The 26,541-nt window shown below is 46.8% G+C and overlaps 2 protein-coding genes across 5 annotated transcripts in view; both read right to left on the reverse strand.

Moving 5' to 3' along the window:
- Positions 1 to 20,153, reverse strand: part of TIMELESS (timeless circadian regulator) — a 32,095-nt gene extending 11,942 nt beyond the window's left edge. The window contains exons 1-10 of one of the 4 annotated variants that reach the window (XM_024257266.3): positions 20,003 to 20,153; positions 4,856 to 5,013; positions 4,555 to 4,708; positions 4,320 to 4,434; positions 4,163 to 4,225; positions 3,807 to 3,908; positions 3,160 to 3,315; positions 2,262 to 2,395; positions 1,666 to 1,753; positions 899 to 1,015 (exon numbers count right to left, since the gene is read on the reverse strand). In XM_024257266.3, the coding sequence (XP_024113034.2) occupies positions 899 to 1,015; positions 1,666 to 1,753; positions 2,262 to 2,395; positions 3,160 to 3,315; positions 3,807 to 3,908; positions 4,163 to 4,225; positions 4,320 to 4,434; positions 4,555 to 4,708; positions 4,856 to 4,952 (1,026 nt within the window). In that variant the 5' untranslated portion in view covers positions 4,953 to 5,013; positions 20,003 to 20,153. Of the gene's footprint in view, positions 1 to 898; positions 1,076 to 1,665; positions 1,754 to 2,261; positions 2,396 to 3,159; positions 3,316 to 3,806; positions 3,909 to 4,162; positions 4,226 to 4,319; positions 4,435 to 4,554; positions 4,709 to 4,855; positions 5,014 to 20,002 lie in introns of all 4 variants that reach the window. The other 3 variants (XM_002823399.6, XM_009247908.4, XM_063711830.1) reach the window with 3 other exon arrangements.
- A 122-nt stretch (positions 20,154 to 20,275) lies between these two features.
- On the reverse strand, positions 20,276 to 25,324 carry MIP (major intrinsic protein of lens fiber). The gene is made up of 4 exons (XM_002823400.5): positions 24,942 to 25,324; positions 24,279 to 24,443; positions 23,760 to 23,840; positions 20,276 to 22,169 (listed from the first exon to the last, which is right to left on the reverse strand). Exons 1-4 carry the CDS (start codon positions 25,299 to 25,301, stop codon positions 21,984 to 21,986), a joined length of 792 nt encoding a protein of 263 aa, XP_002823446.1. The 5' UTR covers positions 25,302 to 25,324; the 3' UTR covers positions 20,276 to 21,983.
- Between the last annotated feature and the right edge of the window lie 1,217 nt (positions 25,325 to 26,541).

The raw sequence follows: 26,541 nt of genomic DNA on the forward strand, positions 1-26,541 counted from the left end.
GTCATAATTTTTTTTTTTGAGGCGGAGTCTCACTCTATTGCCCAGGCTGGAGTGCAATGGCATGATCTCGGCTCACCGCAACTTCCACCTCCTGGGTTCAAGCGATTCTCCTGCCTCAGCCTCCTGGATAGCTGGGATTATAGGTGCCCACCACCACACCCAATTAATTTTTTGTATTTTCAGTAGAGATGGGGTTTCACCATGTTGCAGGCTGGTCTCAAACTCCTGACCTCAGGTGATCCACCTGCCTTGGACTCCCAAAGTGCTGGTATTACAGGCGTGAGCCAGCGTGCCTGGTCTTTTTTTTTTTTTGACAGTCTTGCGCTGTCATGATGAGGCTGGAGTGCAGTGGTGTGATCTCGGCTCACTGCAATCTCTGCCTCCCAGGTTCAAGTGATTATCCTGCCTCAGGCTCCTGAGTAACTGGGATTACAAATGCACACCACCATGCCGGCTAATGTTTTTTGTTTTTTTTTTTTGTATTTTTTTTAGTAGAGATACGGTTTCACCACATTGGCCAGGTTGGTCTTGAACTCCTGACTTCAAGTGATCCACTGCCTCGGCCTCTCAAAGCGCTGAGATTACAGGTGTGAGCCACCGCGCTGGGACACCGCTATAATACTCTAGGATCCACAATTTCCAACTCTCTCCTGTTCTCCCTTTCCTCTCCCTCTGAGGCAATCTTTCCAGAGCCTCTTTTGTCATGCCAGGAACCCACTCGCTCCTGGCATTTTCACTATCTCTCAGGGACATCCTAACTGTATATCCTTCCCACCTATGAGTCCACATTCCAGGGGCAGCCTCCCCGAGCTCCTCCCCACTTCTTACCCACCAACAGCTGCATCATCACCTGTCTATTCCATTCCTGATTATCTCCATATCCTTCACAGGTTCTCACCTTTACTGATCCCATGAGCCGGTTGTAACAGTTCTCCAGGAACTCAGAGCAGAAGTCTCTGAGGAAGAGCCTCACATTGAGGGCAGAACGGCGCTGAATGGACAGCTCTCGGGCGGCCTGGCGACGTTTAGGCACCTTTTTCAGCTGCTTTCCCAAATCTGAACTGTAGTTTCGTAGCTGGGTGTGTCAGTTGGGGGATTAGAATTACTCCTAACTACCACCTTCCCCTTGCAGCTCTCATCAATTTTCTCAGAAGAAACTAATTTTTGTTTTTGAGACAAGAACTTGCTCTGTCACCCAGGCTGGAGTGTAATGATGCAATCATAGCACACTGGAGCCTTGAACTCCTGGGCTCAAGCAATCCTCCCACCTCAGCCTCCCAAGTAGTTAGGACCACAGGCGGGTGCCACCACGCTCAGTATTTTTTACTTGTTGTAGGGACAGGGTTTTGCCATGTTGCCCAGGCTGGTCTCGAACTCCTGGGCTCAAGCAATCCTCCTTCCTTAGCTTCTCAAAGTGTTAAGATTACAGGCATGAGCCATTGTACCCAACCTTTAATTTAATTTTTTTTTTAGAGTCAGGGTCTTGCCATGTTGCCCAGTCTGATCTTGAACTTCTGGGCTCAAGCAATCCTCCTGCCTCAGCCTCCCAAAGTGCTGGGACCACAAGTGTGAGCCACCAGGCCCAGCCAAGAACTCTTAAGATGATTACCCTGCTTAAGCTATGCAACTCCACTACGTTCCCACTCCAGATGTAAGAATACTCACGTTGTGAAGGCCTTTGTGAAAGATGAGGTCCCTCTCCCCAATGGATTTCAACCCCTGGACAATAAAGGAGCCCCCAAATTGAGAATGCCTGCAGAAACAAAAAGGTCCAAGGTGATTTTTCAGTTCTCTGGAAACTTTATCTCCATTCTCTATCATCGGTACATTGGAGGAAGTTAAAACTACAAAATGTTGGTCGGGCGCAGTGGCTCACGCCTATAATCCCAGCACTTTGGGAGGCTGAGGCAGGCGGATCACCTGAGGTCAGGAGTTTGAGACCAGCCTGGCCAACATGGTGAAACCCCGTCTCTACTAAAAATACAAAAATTAGCCTGGCATGGTGGCATGGACCTGTAGTCCCAGCTACTGGGGAGGCCGAGGCAGGAGAATCGCTTGAACCCAGGAGACAGAGGTTGCAGTGAGCAGAGATAGTGCCAGTGCACTCCAGCCTGGGCGACAAGAGCAAAATTCTGTCTCAAAAAACAAAAACAAAAACAAAAAAACTAAAATGTTATTCAATCACCCCACCTTAGAATTTGCCTTCTATGCCCTCAGCATTCCATGATGCAGGAAAAAGAACCTGCCTCTCTGTCACTCACCTGTTGCCTCGCTGGAGGGCTCGAGTCTTCTTTTCTGCCATCTCTCGCTGGCGCAACACCTCCAGTTCTGCAACATCTGCGCTCCGCTCCTGAGCTAAGCGTCCCTGCCCTACTCCTGCCAGCTGCTCGGGGTTCTAGATTGGAACAAAGAGGGAAGAATCAGGAGGACAGTCATTCCTTATCCTGAGTTCATGCCTACTGGGGATGTAAAGAGTGAACAAAATAGAACCCCATTAATGGGGCATTGTGCCGTCGTTCTCCCTTATCTGAGGGGGAAATGTTCTAAGACCCCCACTGGATGCCTGAAACTGCAGACAGTACTGAAATGTATGTATGTATATATTCGTATATATATATATATTTGTATGTGTATACACATATACATAGAACATGTACGTTCTATGTTTTATAGAATGTATATATGTGCTGTATATATACGTTATCAGAAAACAGAACATGTATACATATATATATACACACACACACACATTCTATTATGTTTTTTCAATTTGATAACCAAGATGGCTAGTACGTGACTAACAGGCGGGTATACAGTGTGGATATGCTGGGCAGAGGGATGATTCACATTTTGTTTAGGACAGACAGGGACAAAAGATTTCATCACACTACTCAGAACAATGTACAAGTTTAAAACTTCTAAAATGTTTATTTCTGAAATTTTCCACTTAATATTTTCAGACCACGGTTGACTGTGAGTAACTGAAATCAAGGAAAGCAAAACCATGAATAAGGGGGTACTACTGTACTCAAGACATGGCTACTCCTGCTGTCGCCTGCCTTCCCCAAATAATGCAGCCATGATCACAAGAGCAATTCTGGCTGTACAGCAGAAAAGTACATGGGCAGAGGGGACTAGGGCAATAGGCCAGGGTCTCACCTGGTCACGAAACATAAGGGAGACAATCTCTAGCACATGTAGGCTCCATTGCTGCTCAGCAGACGAGCTGGCCAGAAAGAGGAGCAGATCATCCAGGCCGCTGAGGTGAATCGCCCAGAGGAGCTGGTCATGGGCACTGGCGTCATCATCAATCTTCTGAGCAGTGAGTGGTGAGGGTAGAAAGGGAGCTCATTCAATCCCACTGCCCTGCCTTGAAGCTCTCCAACTCATTCTTTGACCAAGCCTCCTCTCCCAGACTTGTCAGAGGACAGAATAGCCCGAAAAGGGCAGCTTGGCTGGGCGCGGTGGCTCACGCCTGTAATCCCAGAACTTTGGGAGGCCAAGGTGGGTGGATCACGAGGTCAGGAGATCGAGGCCATCCTGGCTAACATGGTGAAACCCTGCCTCTACTAAAAATACAAAAAAAAAATTAGCCAGGCATGGTGGCGGGTGCCTGTAGTCCCAGCTACTCAGGAGGCAGAGGCTGAGGCAGGAGAATGGCGTGAACCCAGGAGACAGAGCTTGCAGTGAGCCGAGATCGCACGACTGCACTCCAGCCTGGCGACAGAGCGAGACTCCGTCTCAAAAAAAAAAAAGGTAGCTCAACCTAACCATGCAAAATAACATAGAACACCCAAGACCCTCACCTTCTCCTGATCAAGGTCAGCTGGGACATGGAGAATATTTCTGACCAGCAGTAGGATCCGCTCAATCAGCAAGTTGTCTTCCTCCTGCCGTTCCTCCCAGCCCTAACCAGAAGAGAGTTAAGAGGAAGAGACTCCCTGTGGAAGGCAGGCAGTATGTACTCTGGCTGGAAGACCCAGGCACAGAAGAGAAGCAGGATTAAAAAGAAAGAGTTCAAACAGTACTGAGGCAGCCAGAGACTATGGATTGGACTACCACATCCCCAAGGACTGGGACCATATCTCAGCATCTCCTCCTCTGCCTGGAGAAGGTGCAAAACGCTGTCTCATGGGATCCTGTAAGGTGAAGACTCACTCACCAGCTGCAGCAGCTCATACAAGGTTTCACTGAGGACTCCAAAAGCCTTCTCACTAGCAAAGGCCTGTGAAATAGGGAACCTGATCTTAAGTAGCAGTCATCCACTTCTTCACCACTGCCCCATATTCCGCCCCGGGGACTCCAAAGGAAAGCCTCACCTCTTTGTAGGCCTGCAAATAAGTTAGCACCTGCAAAAAATGGTGCCGAAAGCTGGGCTCCTTAGGCAGATTGCCAAAACAGAGCAAGGCTGGTTGTGTCAAGTTCACCATCAGTCTGGGAGACAATGAAGGAGGGAGAAGTTGTTAAGTTTGCTTACCAGCTCAAACGCCAAACCTATCAGCTCAAACACCAAAGCCTGGCAGGTGGCGAAAGTTTAAAAGCTAGGGAGGCAACCTGATAACAGCATCAAAGAGAGGCTTGTCCTGGCGGTGCTGGGTGAGGATGGGCAGAAGGTCACTCTGTAGGATCTGGGCTGCCCCCAGCTGCTGCCGCACATCTCGTGTCTCATCCTCATGCCTCAAATAGCGGATCAGATCCTTCACACTCTCTTCAGAGACAGAACAAAACATGCATGTGGAACCTTGGAAGAAGCTCCATCCAGACCCACATCTTTTCACACCCATGGTTTGAGAAATTCAACAGACCTCCTTAATTCAAGCACATTTTTTTCCTGTTTCCTCAAAAAGGTACTCACCTAAGCAATCTGGTTCCTTGTGGTAAGTGTCTCCCTCCAAGTACCCAAGGGCACTACATGTGGCTAGAAGTTCACAGTTCATCATGTGCAAGTCCATATATCAGTGGACCAACCAATAGAGAAGGAAGTGGAAAAACAGGAGACAGAAATGATGAGGCCTGGAGAGATACAGAAAGATAAAAAATGTAAGTTCCTCTCCATGAAAAGAAGATAGGAACAGGACAAGGCCCTAATGCTCAGAATATTCTGAATAAGATCCTCAAATGTTTGACTTTTGTCACAACCAAAAGTTCTGCTCTCAGTCCCAGAGAAAGTTTTAAATAATGGCTTCTACCTGATCAAAACCAAAGAGGCTCCAGCCTATGAATTAAGCACCTACCCTGGCCAGGCGCGCTGGCTCACGTCTATAATCCCAGCACTTTGGGAGGCCAAGGTGGGTAGATCACCTGAGGTTGGGAGTTCGAGACCAGCCTGACCAACATGGAGAAACCCTGTCTCTACTAAAAATACAAAATTAGCTGGGCGTGGTGGCGCATGCCTATAATCCCAGCTACTCAGAAGGCTGAGGCAGGAGAATGGCTTGAACCCAGGAGGCAGAGGTTGTGGTGAGCCAAGATCATGCCGCCGCACTCTGGCTGGGCAACAGAGCGAGACTCTGTCTCAAAATAAATAAATAAATAAAATTGTTAGACCCTGGCTGGGCACAGTGGCTCATGCCTATAATCTCAGCATTTTAGGAGGCCAAGACATGATGATCATTTGCCCCAGTGTTCAAGATTAGCCTGGGCAACATTGTGAGACCCCATCTGTAAGACCCCATCTGTACAAAAAGCCAAGCGTTATGGCACACACCTGTCATCCTACCTACTTGGGAGGCTGGCTGAGGCGAAAGGACTACTTGCGTCTAGGTGTTCGAGGTTGCGGTGAGCTGTGATTGCACCACTACACTCCAGCCTGGTCTACAGAGTCTCTGGAAAAAATAAATTGCTCAACCCTGTCACCCTCCACTTTCTGTGGCTCTTCCACGCAGACACAGCTCTGATGTACCACAGGAATTAAAAAAACCGAGCTCTGGCCATACAGTGATTCCACCAAGGATCTAATACATCTCAGGAGCCCTGAGGTTTCTGAGATACTGCAAATGTGTAGAGAAAGGTCCTTCACTCTCCTCTCCAAAGTTATTCTTAAACCTTGGTAATCTCAGTAGAAATCAGCATCTAACAGAACAGGAGAGGAAATGGAGTGAATAGAAACTGGTACATTCCCTATCACTCTCTCCCAAAGAATCATCTTCCTTTAAAAAAAAAAAAAAAAAAAAAAAGACAGGGTTTCACTCTGTTGCCCAGGCTGGAGTACAGTGGCATGATCACAGCTTATTGTAACCTCAAATTCCTGGGCTCAAGCAGTCGTCCTGCCTCAGCCTCCTGAGTAGCTATGACTCTGGGCATGTGCCACCATGCCTGGCCTTTTAAAAAATTTTTGTAGGCCAGGTGCGGTGGCATCCCAGCACTTTGGAAGGCCAAGGCAGGCAGATCACCTAAGGTCAGGAGTTCGAGACCAACTTGGCCAACATGGTGAAACCCCATCTTCTACTAAAAATACAAACATTAGCTGGGCATTGGCGGGGCACGGTGGCTCACGCCTGTAATCCCAGCACTTTGGGAGGCTGAGGCGGGTGGATCATGAGGTCAGGAGATCAAGACCATCCTGGCTAACACGGTGAAACCCCCTCTCTACCAAAAATACAAAAAATTAGCCAGGTGTGGTGGCGGGCGCCTGTAATCCCAGCTACTCAGGAGGCTGAGGCAGGAGAATGGAGTGAATCCGACAGGTGGAGCTTGCAGGGAGCAGAGATTGCGCCACTGCACTCCAGCCTAGGCAACAGAGCGAGACTCCGTCTAAAAAAAAAAAAAAAAAAAAAGAAACAGCTTGTTTAACACTCCGAAAAAGTATACAGTATATGATATAATCTCAGCTATGTCCTTTAAAATCCATAATCACTATGAAAAACTCCATACTGTCTATGGAAAAATCAAATTCTGACAAATATTTAAAGAGACTTATTCTTAGCCAATGAGTAACTGCAGTCCAAGAAAACACTAACTTAAGAAGTCTTGGCTGGGCGTGGTGGCTCATGCCTGTAATCCTAGCACTTTGGGAGGCCGAGGTGTGTGGATCACCTTAGGTCAGGAGTTCAAGACCAGCCTGACCAACATGGTGAAACACTGTCTCTACTAAAAATACAAAAATTAGCTGGGCGTGGTGGTGTGCACCTGTAGTCCCAGCTACTTGGGAGGCTGAGGCAGGAGAATCGCTTGAACCCGGGAGGCAGAGGTTGCAGTAGGCCGAGATCATGCCACCACACTCCAGCCTGGGCCACAGAGCAAGACTCCATCTCAAAAAATAAATAGAAATAAATAAAAATTAAAAGTTGGAGTCAGTAGAAAGGAATGTTTAATATCAGTGTAAGTTAGTTAAGGAAGTCTGCTAACCACCGTGTGATTGATGCTATGCCAGAGTCAAGTTATGAGAGCAAGCTGTAACATACTGGGTCCAAGTGACCTGTTTAGCAAGATGGATGGGCTGCGGACATGGCTCTCTCCAGGCTCCTCAGGAAGGAATTTAGAAAATCGAACAGTGGTCAGAATTCAGTAAGAATACATTACCCTTATTTTTCTCATTTCACTTCAGATGGATGGAAATGTCATCATATATTAGTGTTCTTCTAGCATTTAAAAATCATTGATTTGTATAATAAAAATTGTAAACCAGTCCAACAAAAGGAAAGCTCCATGCTGCAGGGCTTCATTTTGTTTTGCTCATTGCTGCATTCTCCAGTGCCTAGAATAGAGCTTGGCATACAGCAAGCATGCAATTTTTTTTTTTTTTTCTGAGACAGAGTCTCATGCTCTGTTGCCCAGGCTGGAGTGTAGTGGCGTGATCTCAGCTCACTGCAACCTGTGCCTCCCAGGTTTAAGTGATTCTTTGCCTCAGCCTCCCAAGTAGCTAGAATTACAGGCACACGCCACCATACCAGGCTAATTTTGTATTTTTAGTAGAGACGGGGTTTTACCATATTGGCCAGGTGGGTCCTGAACTCCTGACCTCAGGTGATCCACCCACCTCGGCCTCCCAAAGTGCTGGGATTACATGCTTGAGCCACCGCGCCTGGCCGAGCATGCAATAAATATTTGCCAAATTTTGAATCAACAGATTATCCTGGGTCATACCTTTGAAACAGTAAACTCATTTCAGAAAATATAACCCAAGAAAATAATTCATAAAAGAAAGGAAATCATCTGTACAAAACCAAAAATAGTAATACCTTTTCCTAGTACAGTCAAGTTTGCAAAATGATTTTATAGCTTTTGGCACACAGGCTGGCACCCAGGAGTGCAGTGGTACAATCACAGCTCACTGTAACTGAGGAAGCAGAATAGGGAAAATGAGGCAGGATAATAGTAAAGGGAATTTAAAGTTGGATAAAGGGCAGAATGAGTAAGAACATGAGAGCAGAAGCAAGGTGAAGGGGTAGGTGAGCAAGAAGCAAGATAAAAGGCAGAAGTTAAGCAGGCCAAAACAAAAAGTAAGCTAAGAGAAGCAAGCAAGGACCCCATGGCCCGCAGGATCAAGACCAAACCAGCAAGGGGCAGCTCTTCAGGGCAAGGCATATGCATCAAAGAGAAAAAGTGTCCTTATCATGACCCCGTATGATAATCAGCTCATCAACGCTCATGCATATGGACTGCATATCATGCATGTACTTAAAATTATGGGATGGAGGCAGCAGGCAAGCACTAAGCAACACACCCATCAATCAAAAAGGCAGACACTGACTAGAGATTAGGCAGCCAAAAAAACACATAAAAAGACCCAAACTACACCAAACTCATGCTGATCTCATTTTGTAGAGGTCAGTCTGCTCTCTCGCTCCGAGAGTGTTAATACTGGGCTTGATTAACTTTTTTTTTTTTTTCTGAGACGGAGTTTCACTCTGTCACCCAGCCTGGGGTGCAGTGGCACGATCTCGGCTCACTGCAACCTCCGCCTCCCTCCCGGGTTCAAGCGATTCTCCTGCCTCAGCATCCCAAGTAGCTGGGATTACAGGCACGCACCACCACACCCAGCTAATTTTGTATTTTTAGTAGAGACGAGGTTTCTCCGTGTTGGTTAGGCTGGTCTCAAACTCCCGACCTCCAGTGATCTGCCCGTCTTGGCCTCACAAAGTACAGGGATTACAGGCGTGAGCCACCGTGCCCGGCTTGCCCAGCTAATTTTTTGGTATTTTTGGTAGAGACAGTGTTTCACCATGTTGCCCAGGCTGCTCCAGAACTCCTGACTTCAAGTGATCCTCCTGCCTCCTAACTATGCTAACTCAAATTTGAAAGTCTATATTTAAAAAGGGCACAGCCAGGCTCAGTGGGTCATGCCTGAAATCCCAGTACTTTGGGAGGCCAAGGCGGGAGGATCACTTGAGCCCAGGAGTTTAAGACCAGTGTGGGCAATATAGTGAGACCTCGTCTCTACAAAAAATTTAAAAAATAAAATTATCCGAGTGTGGTGGTGTGTGCTTGTGGTCCCAGCTACTAGAGAAGCTGAGGTGGGAGAATTACTTGAGCCTGGGAGGTGGAGGCTGCAATGGGCTGATATTGCGCCACTGCACTCTAGCCTAGATGACAGAGCAAGGCTCTGTCTCAAAAAAAAAAAAAAAAAAAAAAAGGAATGGAATACTGACTGATACATGCCATGAAGTAGATGAAACTTGAAAACATGTTCAGTGAAAGAAGCCAAACACAGCCGGGTGCAGTGGCTCACACCTGTAATCTCAGCACTTTTGGAGGCCAAGGTGGGCAGATCACCCTGAGGTCAGGAGTTGAGACCAGCCTGGCCAACATGGTGAAACCCCGTCTGTACTAAAAATACAAAAAAATTAGCTGGGCATGGTGGCGGGCGCCTGTAATCCCAGCTACTCGGGAGGCTGAGGCAGGAGAATCGCTTGAGCCCTGGAGGTGGAGGTTGCAGTGAGCCCAAATCGCACCACTGCACTCCAGCCTGGGCAACAAGAGTGAAAACTCCATCTCAAAAAAAAAAAAAAAAAAAGAAGCCAAACACAAAAGGTCATATATTGTATGATGGAATTTATATGAAATGTCCAGAATAGGCAAATGCAATAGGCTGATATGAGCACAGTGGCTCACGCCTGTAATCCCAGCACTTTAGGAGGCTGAGGTGGGCAGAAATGGTTGTACAACTCTCTGAATATACTAAAAAATCACAGAATTGTACAGGGTTTTCTTGGGTTTTTTTTTTTTTTTTTTTTGAGACAGGGTCTCACTCTGTTGACCAGCCCAGGCTGGAGTACAGATCAATCATGACTTGCTATAGCCTTAACTCCTTGGCCCAAGCAATCCTCCCACCTCAGCCTCCCAAGTAGCTGGGACCACAGGCGTTCAATACCACACCTGGCTAATTTTTTAAATTTGTGTAGAGCTGGTACCTCCCTATGTTGCCCACACTGGTCTCAAACTCCTGACTGTCCTCAGCAATCCTCCTGCCTTGGCCTCCCAAAGTGCTGAGATTACAGGTGTGAACCACCACACCTAGCCTGAATTGTACACTTTAAAAGAGTGAATTTTACAGTATATGAATTATATCTCAAACAGCTGTTATAAACAGCACTCCACACAATTACTATACACATTCTGTTTCTACCATTTTAACACCAAAAAAACTATAGACAAAAATCTCAGGATAAAATACTGTCCTTTAAATTTAATAAATATGACTTCATGAAAAAATTCATTACATTGACTTTATTTTCACATTTCATCACAGACCAGGTGAGAACTTTGTCAAACACCACAGAGCCAGTGGATTTGGACATTTAAAAGGGATGTTAGTTACTTTTCCTACTCAACTAAGTATCAAGCAGTTCAGATGAAGCAATATGCATCTGAAATCAATGCTTGGAGGCATTAAAATGCAAGAACCAAAAGAAAACAACAGATAAAATATTAAATGTATTTGCAATTCAAATTAACTTACTTTTTTTTTTTTTTTTTTTTTTTTTGAGACAGAGTCTTGCTCTGTCGCCCAGGCTGGAGTGCAATGGTGCGATCTCAGCTCACTGCAACCACCGCCTCCTGGATTCAAGCAACTCTTCTGCCTCAGCCTCCCAAGTAGCTGGGACTACAGGCACGCGCCACCATGCCCAGCTAATTTTTGTATTTTTAGTAGAGATGGGGTTTCACCATATTGGCCAGGCTGGTCTCGAACTCCTGACCTCATAATCTGCCCACCTCAGCCTCCCAAAGTGCTGGGATAACAGCCATGAGCCACTGCGCCTGACCAAATTAACTTACTTTTTGAAGACGAAACAAAACACTCTACCTGCCCCAAACCAACTCTGCCCCAAGGATTCTCTTTGATATCCAGTAGTAAGAACAAAATGACATCTAGCACTTGAATTCCAATTCTGTCTGGTACTAAATTGGTGAACTTGAGCAGGTGGCTTAACTAAATCTCTTTTCTTATCAGCATACTGAGGAAATAATAATAATACCCACCCTCACGAGATATTAGGGAAGTGTAAATGAGATCATGTAAAGCAATGCTACTCAAACCTTGGTCTTCAGACCATTGCCAATCCACTAACCATTAGCAGTCTGCATCAAGGTAAGTACAGAAAGAAAGCATTAGCACTTAGAACATCTTAGGGCAATTTGACAGGCAGTTTACAGTTTTGTTTTGAGACAGGGTCTCCCTCCGTCACCCAGGCTGGAGTGCAGTGGTGTGATCTTGGCTCACTGTAATCTCCGCCTCCCGGGTTCAAACTATTATCGTGCCTCAGCCTCCCAAGTAGCTGGGATTACAGGCCTGTGCCACCATGCCAGGCTAATTTTTTTGTGTTTTGTAGTTGAGATGGGGTTTCGCCATGTTGCCTAGGCTGCTGAACTCCTGGCCTCAAGTGATCCACCCACCTCGGCCTCCCAAAGTGCTGGGATTACAGGCATGAGCCACCGCACCCAGCCAATGTTTGCTGAATCTAATAATGATAATAATAAAAAGCCTGTATTCTCTATGTCTTTTTAAATGTTATTTTTCTAGTAATTTTATTTTACAGAAGTGCTTTTAGAACACTACTGATCTGCAACAGCTTGAAGGAAAAATCTACCTGGTCCTTTACGAAGACAGTTTGAGAAGCAGTGATATTAAGCACTCTACCCAGTGCTGAACACAAAGTAAGAACCCCTGGCTGGACATGGTGGCTCACACCTGTAATACTAATACTTTGGGAGATTGAGGTGGGAGGATCACTTGAGTTCAGGAGTTTGAGACCAGCCTGGGCAACATAGCGAAGCCCAGTCTCTACAAAAAATAAAATACAAAAATCAGCCGGGCATGCTGATGTATACCTTTAGTCCCAGCTACCCAGGAGGCTAAGGCAGGAGGATTGCTTGAGCCCAGGAGGTTGAAGTTGCAACAAGCTGAAATTGTGCCACTGCACTCCAGCCTGGGTAACAGAGTGAGACCCTGTCTCAAAAGACAAACAAACAAAACAAACAGAAAACCACCCCCAAATATTAATTTCCTCTCCATCTGTCAGACTCTGTAGTCAGTTACTAAATGCTTAGGGAGAACCTTCCTGGCAAAAGATAGTGTGCAGGTGCAATGGTAGTGCTAAAGAAATTTAAGAAATGTAGTTGCAGAGGCCAGGCGCGGTGGCTCACACCTGTAATCCCAGCACTTTGGGAAGCCAAGGCAGGTGGATCACGAGGTCAGGAGTTCAAGACTAGTCTGGCCAACATGATGAAACACCGTCTCTACTAAAACTACCAAAAAATTAGTCGGCTGTGGTGGCGGGTGCCTGTAATCCCAGCTTCTTGGGAGGCTGAGGCAGAAGAATCACTTGAACCAGGGAGGCGGAGGTTACGATGAGTCGAGACAGTGCCATTGCACTCCAGCCTGGGCGACAGAGTGAGACTCCGTCTCAAAAAAAAAAAAAAACAAATGTAGTTGCAGAAATAAAATCCACAAATATAGAACAAACAATGTGAAAGATAAGGCAGTACAAGCTCTAAATACATGATACTGAAAAAAACTAAAAAACTAGTACTCTTTTCAGGTTAAAGTGGTCAAGGCGGTTTTGTCTGAGGAAGCATGATTAGAACTGGGCCTTTGAAAACTGCATAGGATTAAGGCAGCTGGGAATAGGAGGGGCATTTAAGCAGAGAACTGCCAGTGCAAAACCAAAGAGGGAGGCATTATGAATAGATGAGTCCAACAGGAAAGCAATGGAAAAGCAGCTGGAACCAGCTTTATGGGAAAAACCTCATCTTTGTCCATCAGTTCAAAGATTTAGAACCTAAGCCAGGGAGCCACTGAAGATTCCTGAGCTAGAAAACAAAATGATCAAACCAGGGTCACACATATCCTACTACTGTATCACTATATACATCAGTTTGGCCATTTTCCCATGTGACCTCTATCTCTTTTCCCTTCAGTGCACTCACCCTGCAAAAGACCATACATAACCTCAGATCAATGCAACCATCTGCTTCCTAGACTTCAATTCAAATCTAGGCCCAGATGTGCTGGAGAAAACCAAACAACCCTGTATAGTGATATAAGATAGATGATGTTGTGGGAAGTCAGGGACCCCGAATGGAGAGACCGGCTGAAGCCACAGCAGAAGAACATAAATTGTGAAGATTTCATGGACATTTATTAGTTCCCCAAATTAATACTTTTATAATTTATTACGCCTGTCTTCACTGCAATCTCTGAACATAAATTATGAAGATTTAATGGACATTTATCATTTCCCCAATCAATACTCATAATTTCCTATGCCTGTCTTTAATCTCTTAATCCCATCATCTTCATAAGCTGAGGATGTATGTCATCTCAGGATCCTGTGATCATTGCGTTAACTGTATAAATTGTTTGTAAAACATGTGTTTGAACAATATGAAATCAGGGCACCCTGAAAAAAAACAGAACAACAGCAATTTTCAGGGAACAAGGAAAGATACCATAAGGTCTGACTGCCTGGGGGTCGGGCAGAATAGAGCCATAGTTTTCTTCTTGCAGGGAGCCTATAAACAGACGTGTGAGTAGGAGAAATATCACTGAATTCTTTTCCCAGCAAGGAATATTAATAATTGATAACCCTGGGGAAGGAATGCATTCCCAGGGGTAGGCCTATAGATGACTGCTCTGGGAGTGTCTGTCTTATTTGGTTGAGATAAGGGATGAAATATGCCCTGGTCTCCTGCAGTGCCCTCAGGCTTACTAGGATTGGGAAATTCCAGCCTGGTGAATTCTAGTCAGACTGGTTTTCTGCTCTCAAACCCTGTTTCCTGTTAAGATGTTTATTAAGACAATGTGTGCCCAGCGGGACATGGACCCTCATCAGTAATTCTAATTTCGCTCTTGCCTTGTGATCCTGCTCTGCCCTTTTGCCTTGTGATCTTTTATTGCCCTTTGAAGCATGTGATCTCTGTGATCCACTCCCTATTCGTACCCCCCCTCCCCTTCTAAAATCCCTAATAAAAACTTGCTGGTTTTTCGGCTCAAGTCGCCATCATGGTCCTACCAATATGTGATGGCACCCACGGAGGCCCAGCTGTAAAATTCTTCTCTTTGTAGTCTTTCTCTTTATTTATGAGACCAGCTGACACTTAGGGAAAATAGAAAAGAACCTACATTGAAATATTGGGGGCTGGTTCCCCCAATAACATGTATAGCCTGCAACCTGAGCAGGGCCTTCAGCCTGGTCCAGCAAATCATTTCGGTATTCTTTTTTTTTTTTTTTTGAGACAGAGTCTTGCTCTGTCATCCAGGCTGGAGTGCAGTGGCACAATCTCGGCTCACTGCAACTCTGCCTCCTGGGTTCAAGCGATTCTCCTGCCTCAGCCTCCCAAGTAGCTGGGCTTACAGGTGCCCGCCACCACGCTTGGCTAATTTATGTATTTTTAGTAGAGACAGGGTTTCACCATGTTGGCCAGGCTGGTCTGCCTGCCTCGGCCTCCCAAAATGCTAGGATTACAGGCATGAGCCACCGTGCCCAGCCTCATTTCTGTATTCTTGGTCCGCTTCATTGTCTCTTCCCAAAGAACCACTATTCCTAACTTTCATCATTATCCTCAAGCCCCTTCACTCTACTGCTTCCTTGCCTCCCACCTGGTTTATCTGCTTCCTTCCTGTTAGGAACAATTGAGGTTATCAGACATGAACTCTTTCAACTCTCTCCACCCAAGCCTAAAAACATACATATTTCAAACACCCACCCTTAGTTCTTTGCTTCTAATCTAAGTACTCTGTGATCCTCATTAATCACTTTCTGTCCCTTAGTTGGTTATTCCTTATTTCCAATCTTCCCTTTATACTAGCCCCATCCCCATATATTATGAGTTGCTCAAGGCTATTCCATCTGTTTTTTCTTTTGAAACAGTGTCTCAAAAGTGTAGTGATGTGCAGTGGTGTGATCTCGGCTCACTGCAGCCTCAAGCCCCCAGGCTCAAGCTATCCTCCAACCTCAGCCTCCCAAAGTGCTGGGATTACAGGCATGTGCCCCCACACCTGTCCTAGCTCATCTTAAGGGGGGAAAAATCCAACATAAAATAAAACTTTTCCCTTTGACCTCTTATTGGCTGTTCCTCCTCCTACTTAAGTGCTGATTTTCCTTAGGCCTGCATCTTTAGCCTTCTTCCCTTCTCACTGTACACGGCCTGATTGGGCAAACTCACCCTCTCCCATGCACTTCAACTACCATCCAAGCCAGAAGCCAGCAAATCTGTATTTCTGGCCCCTCTGAGCTCGAGCTGACAATCTCATATGTTAAACTGACTAACTGAATAGCATTCTCTACCTTTATGTCTCAAAGATACCTTACACTCAATAGGTCTAAAGCTGAACTCATCTTCCCAAGTCTGTCTCCACTTTGGCTCTCTCAAGGACTGACACTATCTCCTCAGTGAAGAAGACTAAGAGTTTCACCTTATTAAAAGAAACCCAGGGCCAGGCGCAGTGGCTCATGCCTGTAATCCCAGAACTTTGGGAGGCCAAGGTGGGCGGATCACCTGAGGTTGGGAGTTTGAGACCAGCCTGATCAACATGGAGAAACCCCATCTCTACTAAAAATACAAAATTAGCTGGGTGTGGTGGCCCATGCCTGTAATCCCAGCTACTTGGGAGGCTGAGGCAGAATTGTTTGAACCCAGGAGGCGGAGGTTGCGGTGAGCTGAGATCGCACCATTGCACTCCAGCCTGGGAAACAAGAGCGAAACTCCATGTCAAAAAAAAAAAAGAGGCTGGATGCAGTGGCTCATGCCTGTAATCCCAGCACTTTGGGAGGCCGAGGCGGGTGGATCACCTGAGGTCGGGAGTTCAAGACTAGCCTGACCAAAATGGAGAAACCCTGTCTCTACTAAAAATACAAAATTAGCTGGGTGCAGTGGTACATGCCTGTAATCCCAGCTACTCAGAAGGCTGAGGCAGAATTGCTTGAGGAGGAGGTTGCAGTGAGCTGAGATCACGCCATTGCACTCCAGCCTGGGCAACAAGAGCGAAACTCTGTCTCAAAAAAAAAAAGAAACCTAGGGGTCATCTTAGCTCCAACTCACTTAACTTCCTTAAGTTCTTCTATCAGTTGCTGTCTATCCTTCTATCCCAATTGCTACTGCCTTAGTTCAGTTCCTGAGTAGCTCTTGCTTAGGCTACTCAACCTCTTCCTACCCTCTTTCTCTGCCTCCAGACTTTTTTTCTTTTTTGAAAGAGGGTCTCGCTTTGTCACCCAGACTGGAGTACAGTGGTGCAATCACAGCTCCCGGCAGCCTCCACCTCCCAGGCACAAGCAACTTTCCCACCTCAGCCTCCCAAATAGCTGGGACTATAGGGTACATCATCACACCCTGCTAATTTTTGTATTTTTTGTAGAGACAAGGTTTTGCCATGTTGCCCGGGCTGGTCTTTACTCCTGGGCTCAAGTGATCCACCCACCTGGGCTCCCAAAGTGCTGGGATTACAGGCTTGAATGCAGCTGCCTCCAGTCTTGTTCAATCTAGCCTCACTATGGTTACCTGATTTAGGCATATAACAATCCTGCTTAAAACACTTCAGTGGATACATAAGAAACTTCATAGTGATCGTCTCTGAGAACTAGGGGATCTAGGATAGGAGAAATATTTGTCTTTCCCTTTGGTACTACTTGAATTCTTTACTATTAGCATGCATTACTATACAAAACTAAAGTTTCAGTGACCCCCAGTGCCTAAATACAAAGTCTTTCATGAATCTCTCTCCAGTTTACCTCTCAGGCTTCTCTCTCAAGCCACTACTCTACCTAGAATGGCCTCCCATCCAAATATCAACTTAGCTCTGAAGACTCTGTCCAGACCAGGCGCAGTGGCTCACGCCTGTAATCCCAGCACTTTGGGTGGCCGAGGTGGGTGAATCGCCTGAGGTCAGGACTTCAAGACCAGCCTGGCCAACATGGTGAAACCCTGTCTCTACTAAAAATAAAAAAAATTAGCCAGGTGTGGTGGCGGGTGCCTGTAATTCCAGCTACTTGGGAGGCTGAGCCAGGAGAATCGCTTGAACCTGGGAGACCGCGCCACTGCACTCCAGCCTGGACAGTAAGAGCAAAACTCCACTTAAAAAAAAAAAAAAAAAAAAGACTGCCCAAAAGGGACTTCCTCCAGACTTCTCTATACAGAAGTGACCTCCTTTTCCTTGATGTCTACTGTGCACCATATTCAGACTTCCAACATGGTACTTACAATTCATGTTGTATATAATAGTCAAAATCAAAGTCTATCTCCCTCCATTAGCCTTAGATTCCCTGAGGACAGGAATTCTTCTTTTTTTTTTTTTTTTTTGGAGACGGAGTCTCACTCTATCACCCAGGCTGGAATGCAATGGTGCAATCTCAGCTCACTGCAACCTCCACCTCCCGGGTTCAAGTGATTCTCCTGCCTCAGCCTCCCAAGTAGCTGGGATTACAGGAACATGCCACCATACCCAGCTATTTTTTTTTTTTTTTTAGTAGAGATAAGAATTCTTATTCACCCTTGAATTTTCAGAGCCTTGTTACAGAATCAGAATTTCCACAGATGGGGCTTAGGCAAGTGTTTTGACAATGTTCCTCAGGTGATTCTAACTATACTATGTTAACTGCACTAAAACGTAAACTCTTTCACATCAGGAATCATCACTACGCAGCACAATGTAAGTGCTCAATAAATGCTTTACTAAATTGAACTGAAACAGACAAGTCTGGAAGATGAGGGAGAAGAGTTTGGAGCTAAAGATTTGGAGGCATCAGGATGTAAGATGGTGTGAGTGCAGTGAGAGGAGGAAGGAAGCCGGGAAGGACTTCTTGATGACCCTTTCACTGTAACCACAGAAGACTCAATTACACGTGTTTTCCTTACGACTTGAGTTCCTTAAGGGACGGGAACTCTCCGTCCTACTCATCTCTGTAAGCCTGGCGCTAAGCACAGTGCATGGTACATGTTAGGAGCTCAGTAATCTTTTACTGATCTTTTATTGAGCTGTATCAGTGCCCCTGGTAATAGAGGGGGGTAAAAAACTTCAGGGACACACAGGAAGAAGTGACTAACTTGGCATAGGAGGCTGGATACATTGATTTTCAGAGGGACAATTAAGCGCAGTCTTCAAAGAGAAGTTCGTTTGGCAGAGCAGTGTCAAGAACTTCCAAGCAGAAGGAACAGCAGGAAGGTAAGTACTGAGATACGAAAGAGGGCAGCCACAATCCTTCCACGTGGCCAGGAGTCAGGTACGTAAGAGATTTACAAAATGAGATTGAGAGGGTTAGGGCCAGACTGAGAGGCCACAGACACCCACCTACAGATTTAAGGCTAACTGTAGGTGGTCAAAGAGGAGTTTTAAATTTAACATCAGATGATCTACCTTTACTTTGTACAAAGTACTAGTAGGGCCAGGCGCGGTGGCTCACACCTGTAATCCCAGCACTGTGGGAGGCCGAGGCGGGCGGATCATTTGAGGTCAGGAGTTCGAGACCGGCCTGGCCAACATGGTGAAACCCCATCTCTACTAAAAATACAAAAATTAGCAGGGCGTGGTGGCGGGCACCTGTAATCCCAGCTCCTGGGAAGGCTGAGGCAGGAGAATCGCTTGAACCGGGGAGGTGGAGGATGCAGTGAGCCGAGATCGGACCACTGCACTCCAGCCTGGGCGACAGAGTCAGGCTCCATCTCAAAAAAAAACCAAAACAAAACAACCAAAAAAACAAAACAGGCCAGGCGCGGTGGCTCACGCCTATAATCCCAGCACTTTGGGAGGCCGAGGCGGGCGGATCACGAGGTCAGGAGTTTGAGATCATCCTGCCCAATATGGCAAAACCCCCGTCTCTACTAAAAAAAATACAAAAATTAGCCGGGCATGGTGGCGCGCGCCTGTAATCCCAGCTACTCAGGAAGCTGAGGCAAGAGAATCGCTTAAACCCGGGAGGCGGAGGTTGCAGTGAGCCGAGATGGCGCCACTACACTCCATCCTGGGCGACAGAACGAGACTCCGTCTCAAAATAAAATAAAATAAATAAAAAATTGAAAGTACTAGTCGAAGCACGAAAGGCAAAGAATTGAGAGACTCAAGGAAAAAAGCTTCATTAGCGGCTGAGGTCCAGGTGACAAACCCAAACAAGGCAACGAAGGGAAGGGAGTGAGAAACCCATTCCACAAAACCCACGATACAAGTAAAGCGGCCTGTGAATTCCGACCCCTGCTGACTGCCAGGCCACACGCCGGTTTTTTTCAGGTCTCAACTAGATGCTAAGCTCCGAAGTGGAACTCCCCCAGGCACTTTCTGTTCTAATTCAGGAGTTCCAAGCCCCTTTCCATCACAACCCCATCGCGCGCGGGAAGCCCAAGCTGTGCGGAGAAACGCAGGAGTAAGCCCGCGTCCGGTGAGACCCGGGAACGCGGCGCGGGAGACTGAGGCGCAGAGTACAGAACTGCGCGTGCGCGCCTGTAGCACGAGCCCCGCCCCCTGGCTCTAAACCGGGTGGCGGGAAAAGGGATTCAGCGTCTCCCGAGAATGCCCCCATAGCTTCGAAAGGATCCCCGTGTCCGCTCAGCGCCCTCTCGCCACACACTCACTCACCCGCTCCCTGCGGGTCCTCAGAAGCCCGGAGGAGCCAGCGGCCCTCTGGAGCGCGGCCGCAGCCTTTCCGCCACCAGGCTCAGCTGGACCGGTCCCCGCCTGCGCGGAGAGCGAGGCGGAGCGAGCCGGGCTGGTCCACGTGACTCCGAGCGAGCTGGGGCGGAGATTGGTGAAGAAGGAAGGAAAAGGGAAGCGAGTGCAGGGACTGTTTTATGTGAGATCGATCTAAAAAAATCACAGCGCTATGAATTTTCTGCTGAATTATAGTAGAATCAAAGTCCGATTAGAGGTGAATTTACAAACATTCTTCCCCTTCTAGTCAAGCGGACTATTCGAAGTCTTAAATAGTTAGTTAGAAAAGTTAGGTTTTATTTGGGAGGAAGTAAAGAGCTGAAGTACAGGGAGGAATGGTCTTCTGGGATAGGGGATGTCCGTCGTATTATAGGTATAAGTTTAAAGCTTTCAAAGTATGCAAGAGGCTCATAAAAGGAAGAAAGCAACCGTAAATATTCATTGAACAGTTGAGGGTCTCTTCTGGCCTCTGCTGAGATGATCTTGTCAAAAGGAAAAGATAATAGGTCTCTGCTCTGGCCCCCTGTAATCCCAGCTACTGGAGAGGCTGAAGCAGGAAGATCGCTTGAGCCCAGGATTTCTAGACTGTAGTGTGTGATGATCGTGCCTGTGAATATCCATTGCACTCCAACCTGGTCAACATAGTAAGACCCCCCCCCACCTCAAAAAAAAAAAAAAAAAAGAAGAAGATAGGGCTCAAATAATAATCTCCTGAATTATTAAGCATTTGAATAGAAGGAATCAATTTCTGGGGTATGAGGGAGTTAGAAGAGATTTGCTTCAAGATGAAAGGACAGATGACAGAGAAATGAAAATACACAGACACAAAACAAGAAAAAAACACAGAACTAGTGATAAAAGCAGAAAGATGCCATTTGAGGAGTGTTTTGATTTGCTCTAAATAAATTAGAACAGAGTCAAAGTCTCTCCCCTCATGCCCCCTACTACCACCCGTTCATTTATTTTCTCCAGGAATCAGATTTCCTGTGTTGGCCTCAGGGAACAATTATGGGGCTTAAATACCATCTGCCAGGCAGCCACAACAGTGGATGTCAGGCTGACCGGTTAAGCTGCTTAATTTTTCTAGATTCTAGGCTTGCCCAAGCCCTATTTAGGTTGGAAGCTCCTTGGCCCAGGACCTCTGAAGAGATCCATTATGCCAGAATGAACACAACCAGCCAGCGGATGTAGACAGGTTTACGTGGCTTTACAGAACAGCTAAATCCTAGTGTTCACTTTTCTCAGAGCTACTTCCCCACCCAAGTCCCTGGGGCAAGCATCCCTGAGATAAGTAGGCTATATATTCCCATTAACTTCCCCCAAATTCTTTGGTACACCTACATCCTGATCTGGGGCTAATACCTCCATTTTCACCACCCACCTCCCTTGAGTCCCTTCTCCTAACCTTGGAAGCCTTGTCTCCTCCACTTCTCTCCATCTGCCTCGTGTGAGGAGTAACTCCCTGCTTCTCTGTTCCCTCAGAAATCAAGAGCCACACACTTGACTGGCAGCAGGGTAAAGGCCAGAAACTTAAGGTGTCGGTTACCCAGTACTCACCATACTGGGTCGAGGAAGGGAGGTATAGGATGGCACCTCTTTTTGCTTCCTTAGCTCTCATGCCCCAAAACTCAGACACAGCCACACTCACATTCATATGCACAATCAGCATACACGGCGAAGAGTGGTGGGATGGGGAGGAAGGGAAGTTTGCACCAACCAGCTCATGAATGCAACTTGAAAGATTTCACACAGCAAAAGGAAAAAAAAAAAAAAAAAAAAACCACATACATAAGTTAAAAAATAAAGAAGTACATGCCCCTCCCCACAGTCTCTTTCTTCATCTAGGGGCTGGCTCAACCCCTCCACGTAAACTCAGAAGCTTTCTACTCCCTCTATTCAGCTGGAGCTTCTACAGGGCCTGGGTGTTCAGTTCAACAGCTTCCCCTGTGACCTCTGGTTGTCCGTTGGAGTCATCGGGTTTGGCACCCTTGAGGACAGACAGTCTCTCAGAAATACTCTTGAGCCGGGGGAAGAGAAGAAAGTCGTACAGGAGGCTGCCCAGACCCCCTCCAATGATTGGGCCTACCCAGTACACCTGTAGGAAGAGAAAAGGAATACTCAGGCTTGGGGAGGGGACAGAGCAGCAACGCTGCTCTTTTTCCAGCCACCTTAGTGGAAAACAAGATATTGTACACTTGATACCTACAATAAACTCATCATTTATTTTCTGATTCATCAAATTACTCCTTTATCCCACACCTTAGCATGTGTATATTCTATTTGTTATCAATTTGCACTAGTTTGTATGTTGCTTTCAAAAAAATTTTATAAATTGTGGTAAAACACATATAAAATTTACCATATTAAATATTTTTGGACAGGCGCAGTGGCTTACGCCTGTAATCCCAGCACTTTGGGAAGCTGAGACGGGCAGATCACAAGGTCAGCCATTTGAGAACAGCCTGACCAACAGGGAGAAACCCCATCTCTACTAAAAATACAAAAATTAGCTGGGCGTGGTGGCAGGCACCTGAAATCCCAGCTACTTGGGAGGCTGAGGCAGGAGAATTGCTTGAACCCAGGAGGTGGAGGTTGCAGTGAGCTGAGATCCTGAGATCAAGCTCCACTGCACTCCAGGCTTGGTGACAGAGGGAGACTCCGTCTCAAAAATATATATATATGTTTTTAAGTGTACAGTTTAGTAGTGTTAAGTATATTCACATTGTTGTGCAACCTATATCTAGAACTTTTTCATCTTGCAAAACCGTAACTCTATACCCATTAAACAACTGCCTATTCCACCCCACCCCCATCAGCCCCTGGTAACTATCCTTCTACTTTACGTCTATGAATTTGAGTACTCTAAATACCCCATATAAACGTAATCATACAGTATTTGTCTTTTTGTGACTGGCTTATTCACTTAGCATAATGTCCTCAAGATTCATCCATGTTGTGGTATGTGTCACAATTTCCTTCCTTTTTATGGCTAATATTCCATTTATGTATATACCACATTTTGTTTATCCATTCATCCACTGAGGAACACTTGGGTTGCTTCTACCTCTTGGCTATTGTGAATAATGCTGTTATGAAAATGGGTGTACAGCTTTGAAAAAATTTTAAATTATTTCCATATGTTTGGCTTGCACAACATCAACATAACCAATATTTATTGAGTGCTTACTTTATATCAGATTCTGTGCTAAATGTTTCTCACATATAACTTTCACACGTTTCTTGTAATGTCCCATTTTCTAGTAAAACAAACTGAAGCACAGAGTGATTATTTGCCCATGGTCACACACAAAGCCGATAACGTATTAGAACTGGAATGGGGCTGAGGCCCATTTGTGCTCACAACACATCTTGATCTCTGAGAGCAGAATTTATTCTGCTCATATTTAGTTGTCTCTCTTCATACCCCCTAGTTCAGCAACCAGTGAATACTCAGTGCATACTCCCTGACTAACCAGAGAAGGAAAAATATGAGCAAGAGCCTCTCCTTCTAGCAAAATCATGAATCCTGCTCACACAGGCATGCCAAACTCTCTGACAGTCCTCTTAGCTGAGTGCTGGTAGAGCAGCCAACACACGCAGAAGGAAAGCAGGAATCCAGCCTGGAACCTGCAGTCCACAACCATCCAGAAGGGCTCCAGGATCTTGCCCCTCTCCCTTCACTCACCCAGTGGTTAGTGAAGTTCCCAGTGAGAATGGCGGGAGCAAAGGAGCGGGCAGGATTCATGCCTGCACCAGTATAATACATCTGCAAAAGAGACAGTTGTAACTGAGACACCCCCCTACTGCACCCCAGCTTCTCTCCCCACATCCCACATTGCCCCTGAGAGCTGGCATCTTTTCTCCAGCCAGCAGCAAGTGGAGAGGGACAGCCTGCATGACTCTCCAGGGGTTCCTGCAATGGGGTGAGGGCAACTGATGCCCTGTCTGGGAACAGACTATGGATCCATAGGCAAAACCCATGTCTAGCCATGATGCATTCATTTCTACCTTGGGGTCAAGAAGGACTAGATATAGCAGTCACAAGAGAGGGATAGGGCAGAGTTGATTCCTTTGTGCCAGTTCAGAGTGTGATGGATAATGTTCATGTTTTACAGTGAAGTAGGCAGGAAGAACCCTTAAAAGTTGGGAAAGATTTAGGGGCCCTGGAATCCTTGAATGAGAAGTTGCTCTCCTTCCTGCTTACCCCAAAGAGGTGCCCCAGGGCAAGGGAGAAGCCAACGGCCAGGGCCACGGAGCCCAGTTGGCCATTCCGCCTCTCGTCGTATGTGGCAAAGATGCAGAGCACAAACTGGAGCGTCAGGAAGATCTCCACTGTGGTTGCCTGGCCCACGCTCACCGCAGGGTGCAACTGCACAAAAGAAGAAGAAGAGAGGCAGCTCATGAGGGCTGCCACAGTGTTACCTCCTCAAGTCTTCCCCGGCAAGGATCTCCTTATGGCATCAGGTCCCTGGAGAGGAAGGATAATACAACCCCCTTCATAATCATTGTATTTGCATCTTAGTATCTCCTAACAGTGCTCCTTCATGATGGAAATGATTGCAGCCACTTACATGTATGAGGAAACTGAGACCTTGAAAGGTAAAATAAGTTTCCTTAAGAACCTGCAAGGAGTTGGAAGGAAAGCTGAAACTCAAACTCAGGTTTCTTAATTCTCAGTCCAGGGCCCTATGCCTTCCTTAAAGATCTAAAGCACCTGTCAATCCTCACCACTTCAACACACACATGCTCACACATGCACATATTGTCCCAGACCCCACGGGAGCTGATTCACCTGCACCAGTCAGGGAGTCAGGGCAACAGAGAGTCAGGACACCAGGTTCCCCATCCCCTCTCAGCCAACCATTACCGTGTTGAGTGCTAGGTTTCCTCGGACGGCAGGTGGGGTAACGCTATACAGCACAGCGGCCCCAGCCACAGCTCCCAGGAGCTGGGCTGCCATATAGCAGAAGGCACGGAGCAGGGACATCTGGGAGCCCACAAGGAAAGCAAAAGTGACTGCAGGATTGACGTGGGCTCCACTGATGTGGCCCACAGACTGCACCAGTGTAGCCAGGGCCAAGCCAAATGCCATAGCCACCTGCAGAACATGCAGGGGTCCAGGAGCCCAGCGCAGTGAGGACCCCAGCCCGAAGAAGACATAGAAGAGGGTGGCAAAGAACTCAGCGAATATGGCCCTCCAAAAGGAGGCTGATCGCAGTTCCCACATGGCAGGGGGGGATGGGCACAGTGCCTGGGTCCCTGCTACCCCCATGGCCTTGTCTGGGTGGACAGTCCCCTTTATAGAGGACTCTTAATCCCTGGGAGGGGCAGGCTGAGGTAGCTGGCCCAGCCTCTTAACCCCTTCACAGCTGTGGAGGGCTAAGTCCCCTCCCATACATGGTAAAGATGCTGGATTTTCCCGCCTTTCTCAACTGGGAGATGAGCCGAGAGAGTCATGGCAGTGAGGGTGGGATTGGGGTCAGAGCAAGAGAGACTACGAGAAGTGGGGGTGAGGAACAGCAGGACTGGAAGAGTCTGCCCTTCTGTGTGTGTCAAAATTGGGGTTCATAGTCCTGATTGACATCAACATTAGAATACTCTTCAGCTCTCTTTGGAAGGTCCATCAAGCTGAGCTCACTTCATGGCATTTGGGGCTGAGCTCCTGGGGGCCTCAGCCTCCTCTGAGTCTGCCAGGGGTAAGGGTGGGGGTGGGGTAAGGAGTGGAGTTCAGCAGGGAAGTTGGATAACTAAAGAGAATTCTTTAGTTCCCAGGGATTAGAAGCCTTTCTCCCATTGGCTAGTTTGGGCTGGAATCTGTGGACCCTGCAGCTCTGGGACAAAATAGTTCTGCTGCGTCTGGCTTTCTCTGAGCCCGGGTTCCCTACCCCCAGTCCATGACAGCACCTCCCTTTTCAAACCCTAGGCCTGACTTTTTAAACCACAGGGACTGACAGAGAGAAGACACTATCATCCCTGCATGGGCTGGGGGTGGGGTTGGAGGGATAGGAATAAGAAGGGGACTCGTAGTTAAATCTTAGAGTCAGCTTATATTTCATCTTTCCTAACTCACATGGTCATAGCAAGAAGTACTGAAAGGAGGGAAACTGAGTCATGGCTATGAAGGAATGGGAAGGTCTAATGTCCTCTAATACAGCCATGATCAGCTGGGGATCAGCCTTGATCCCCAGGGAAAGGTATGGGTGTGCTGGGATCAGATCTGGGGAAACAGCCGGTCAAGGAGAGGGAAAAGGATAATATGGGGAAAGAAAGTTTGGGGAAAGAGGTTCAGTTGTGCTTGGGCTTGGTGAGGGACTTGGGACCTAGGTGTGGGGTTGTGTGGTGATGGAGAAGGTGGAATGGGACATACTGATAGGTTCTACCATCTCCACATAGTGGCAAGTCATACCGGCCACAAACTTTTCTCATGAAGCACCAGAGAACAGAAATTTGAGGTGAGGCCTGCAAGA

Source organism: Pongo abelii, chromosome 10 (genome assembly GCF_028885655.2).
Source record: "Pongo abelii isolate AG06213 chromosome 10, NHGRI_mPonAbe1-v2.0_pri, whole genome shotgun sequence".
Classification (NCBI taxonomy): domain Eukaryota; kingdom Metazoa; phylum Chordata; class Mammalia; order Primates; family Hominidae; genus Pongo; species Pongo abelii.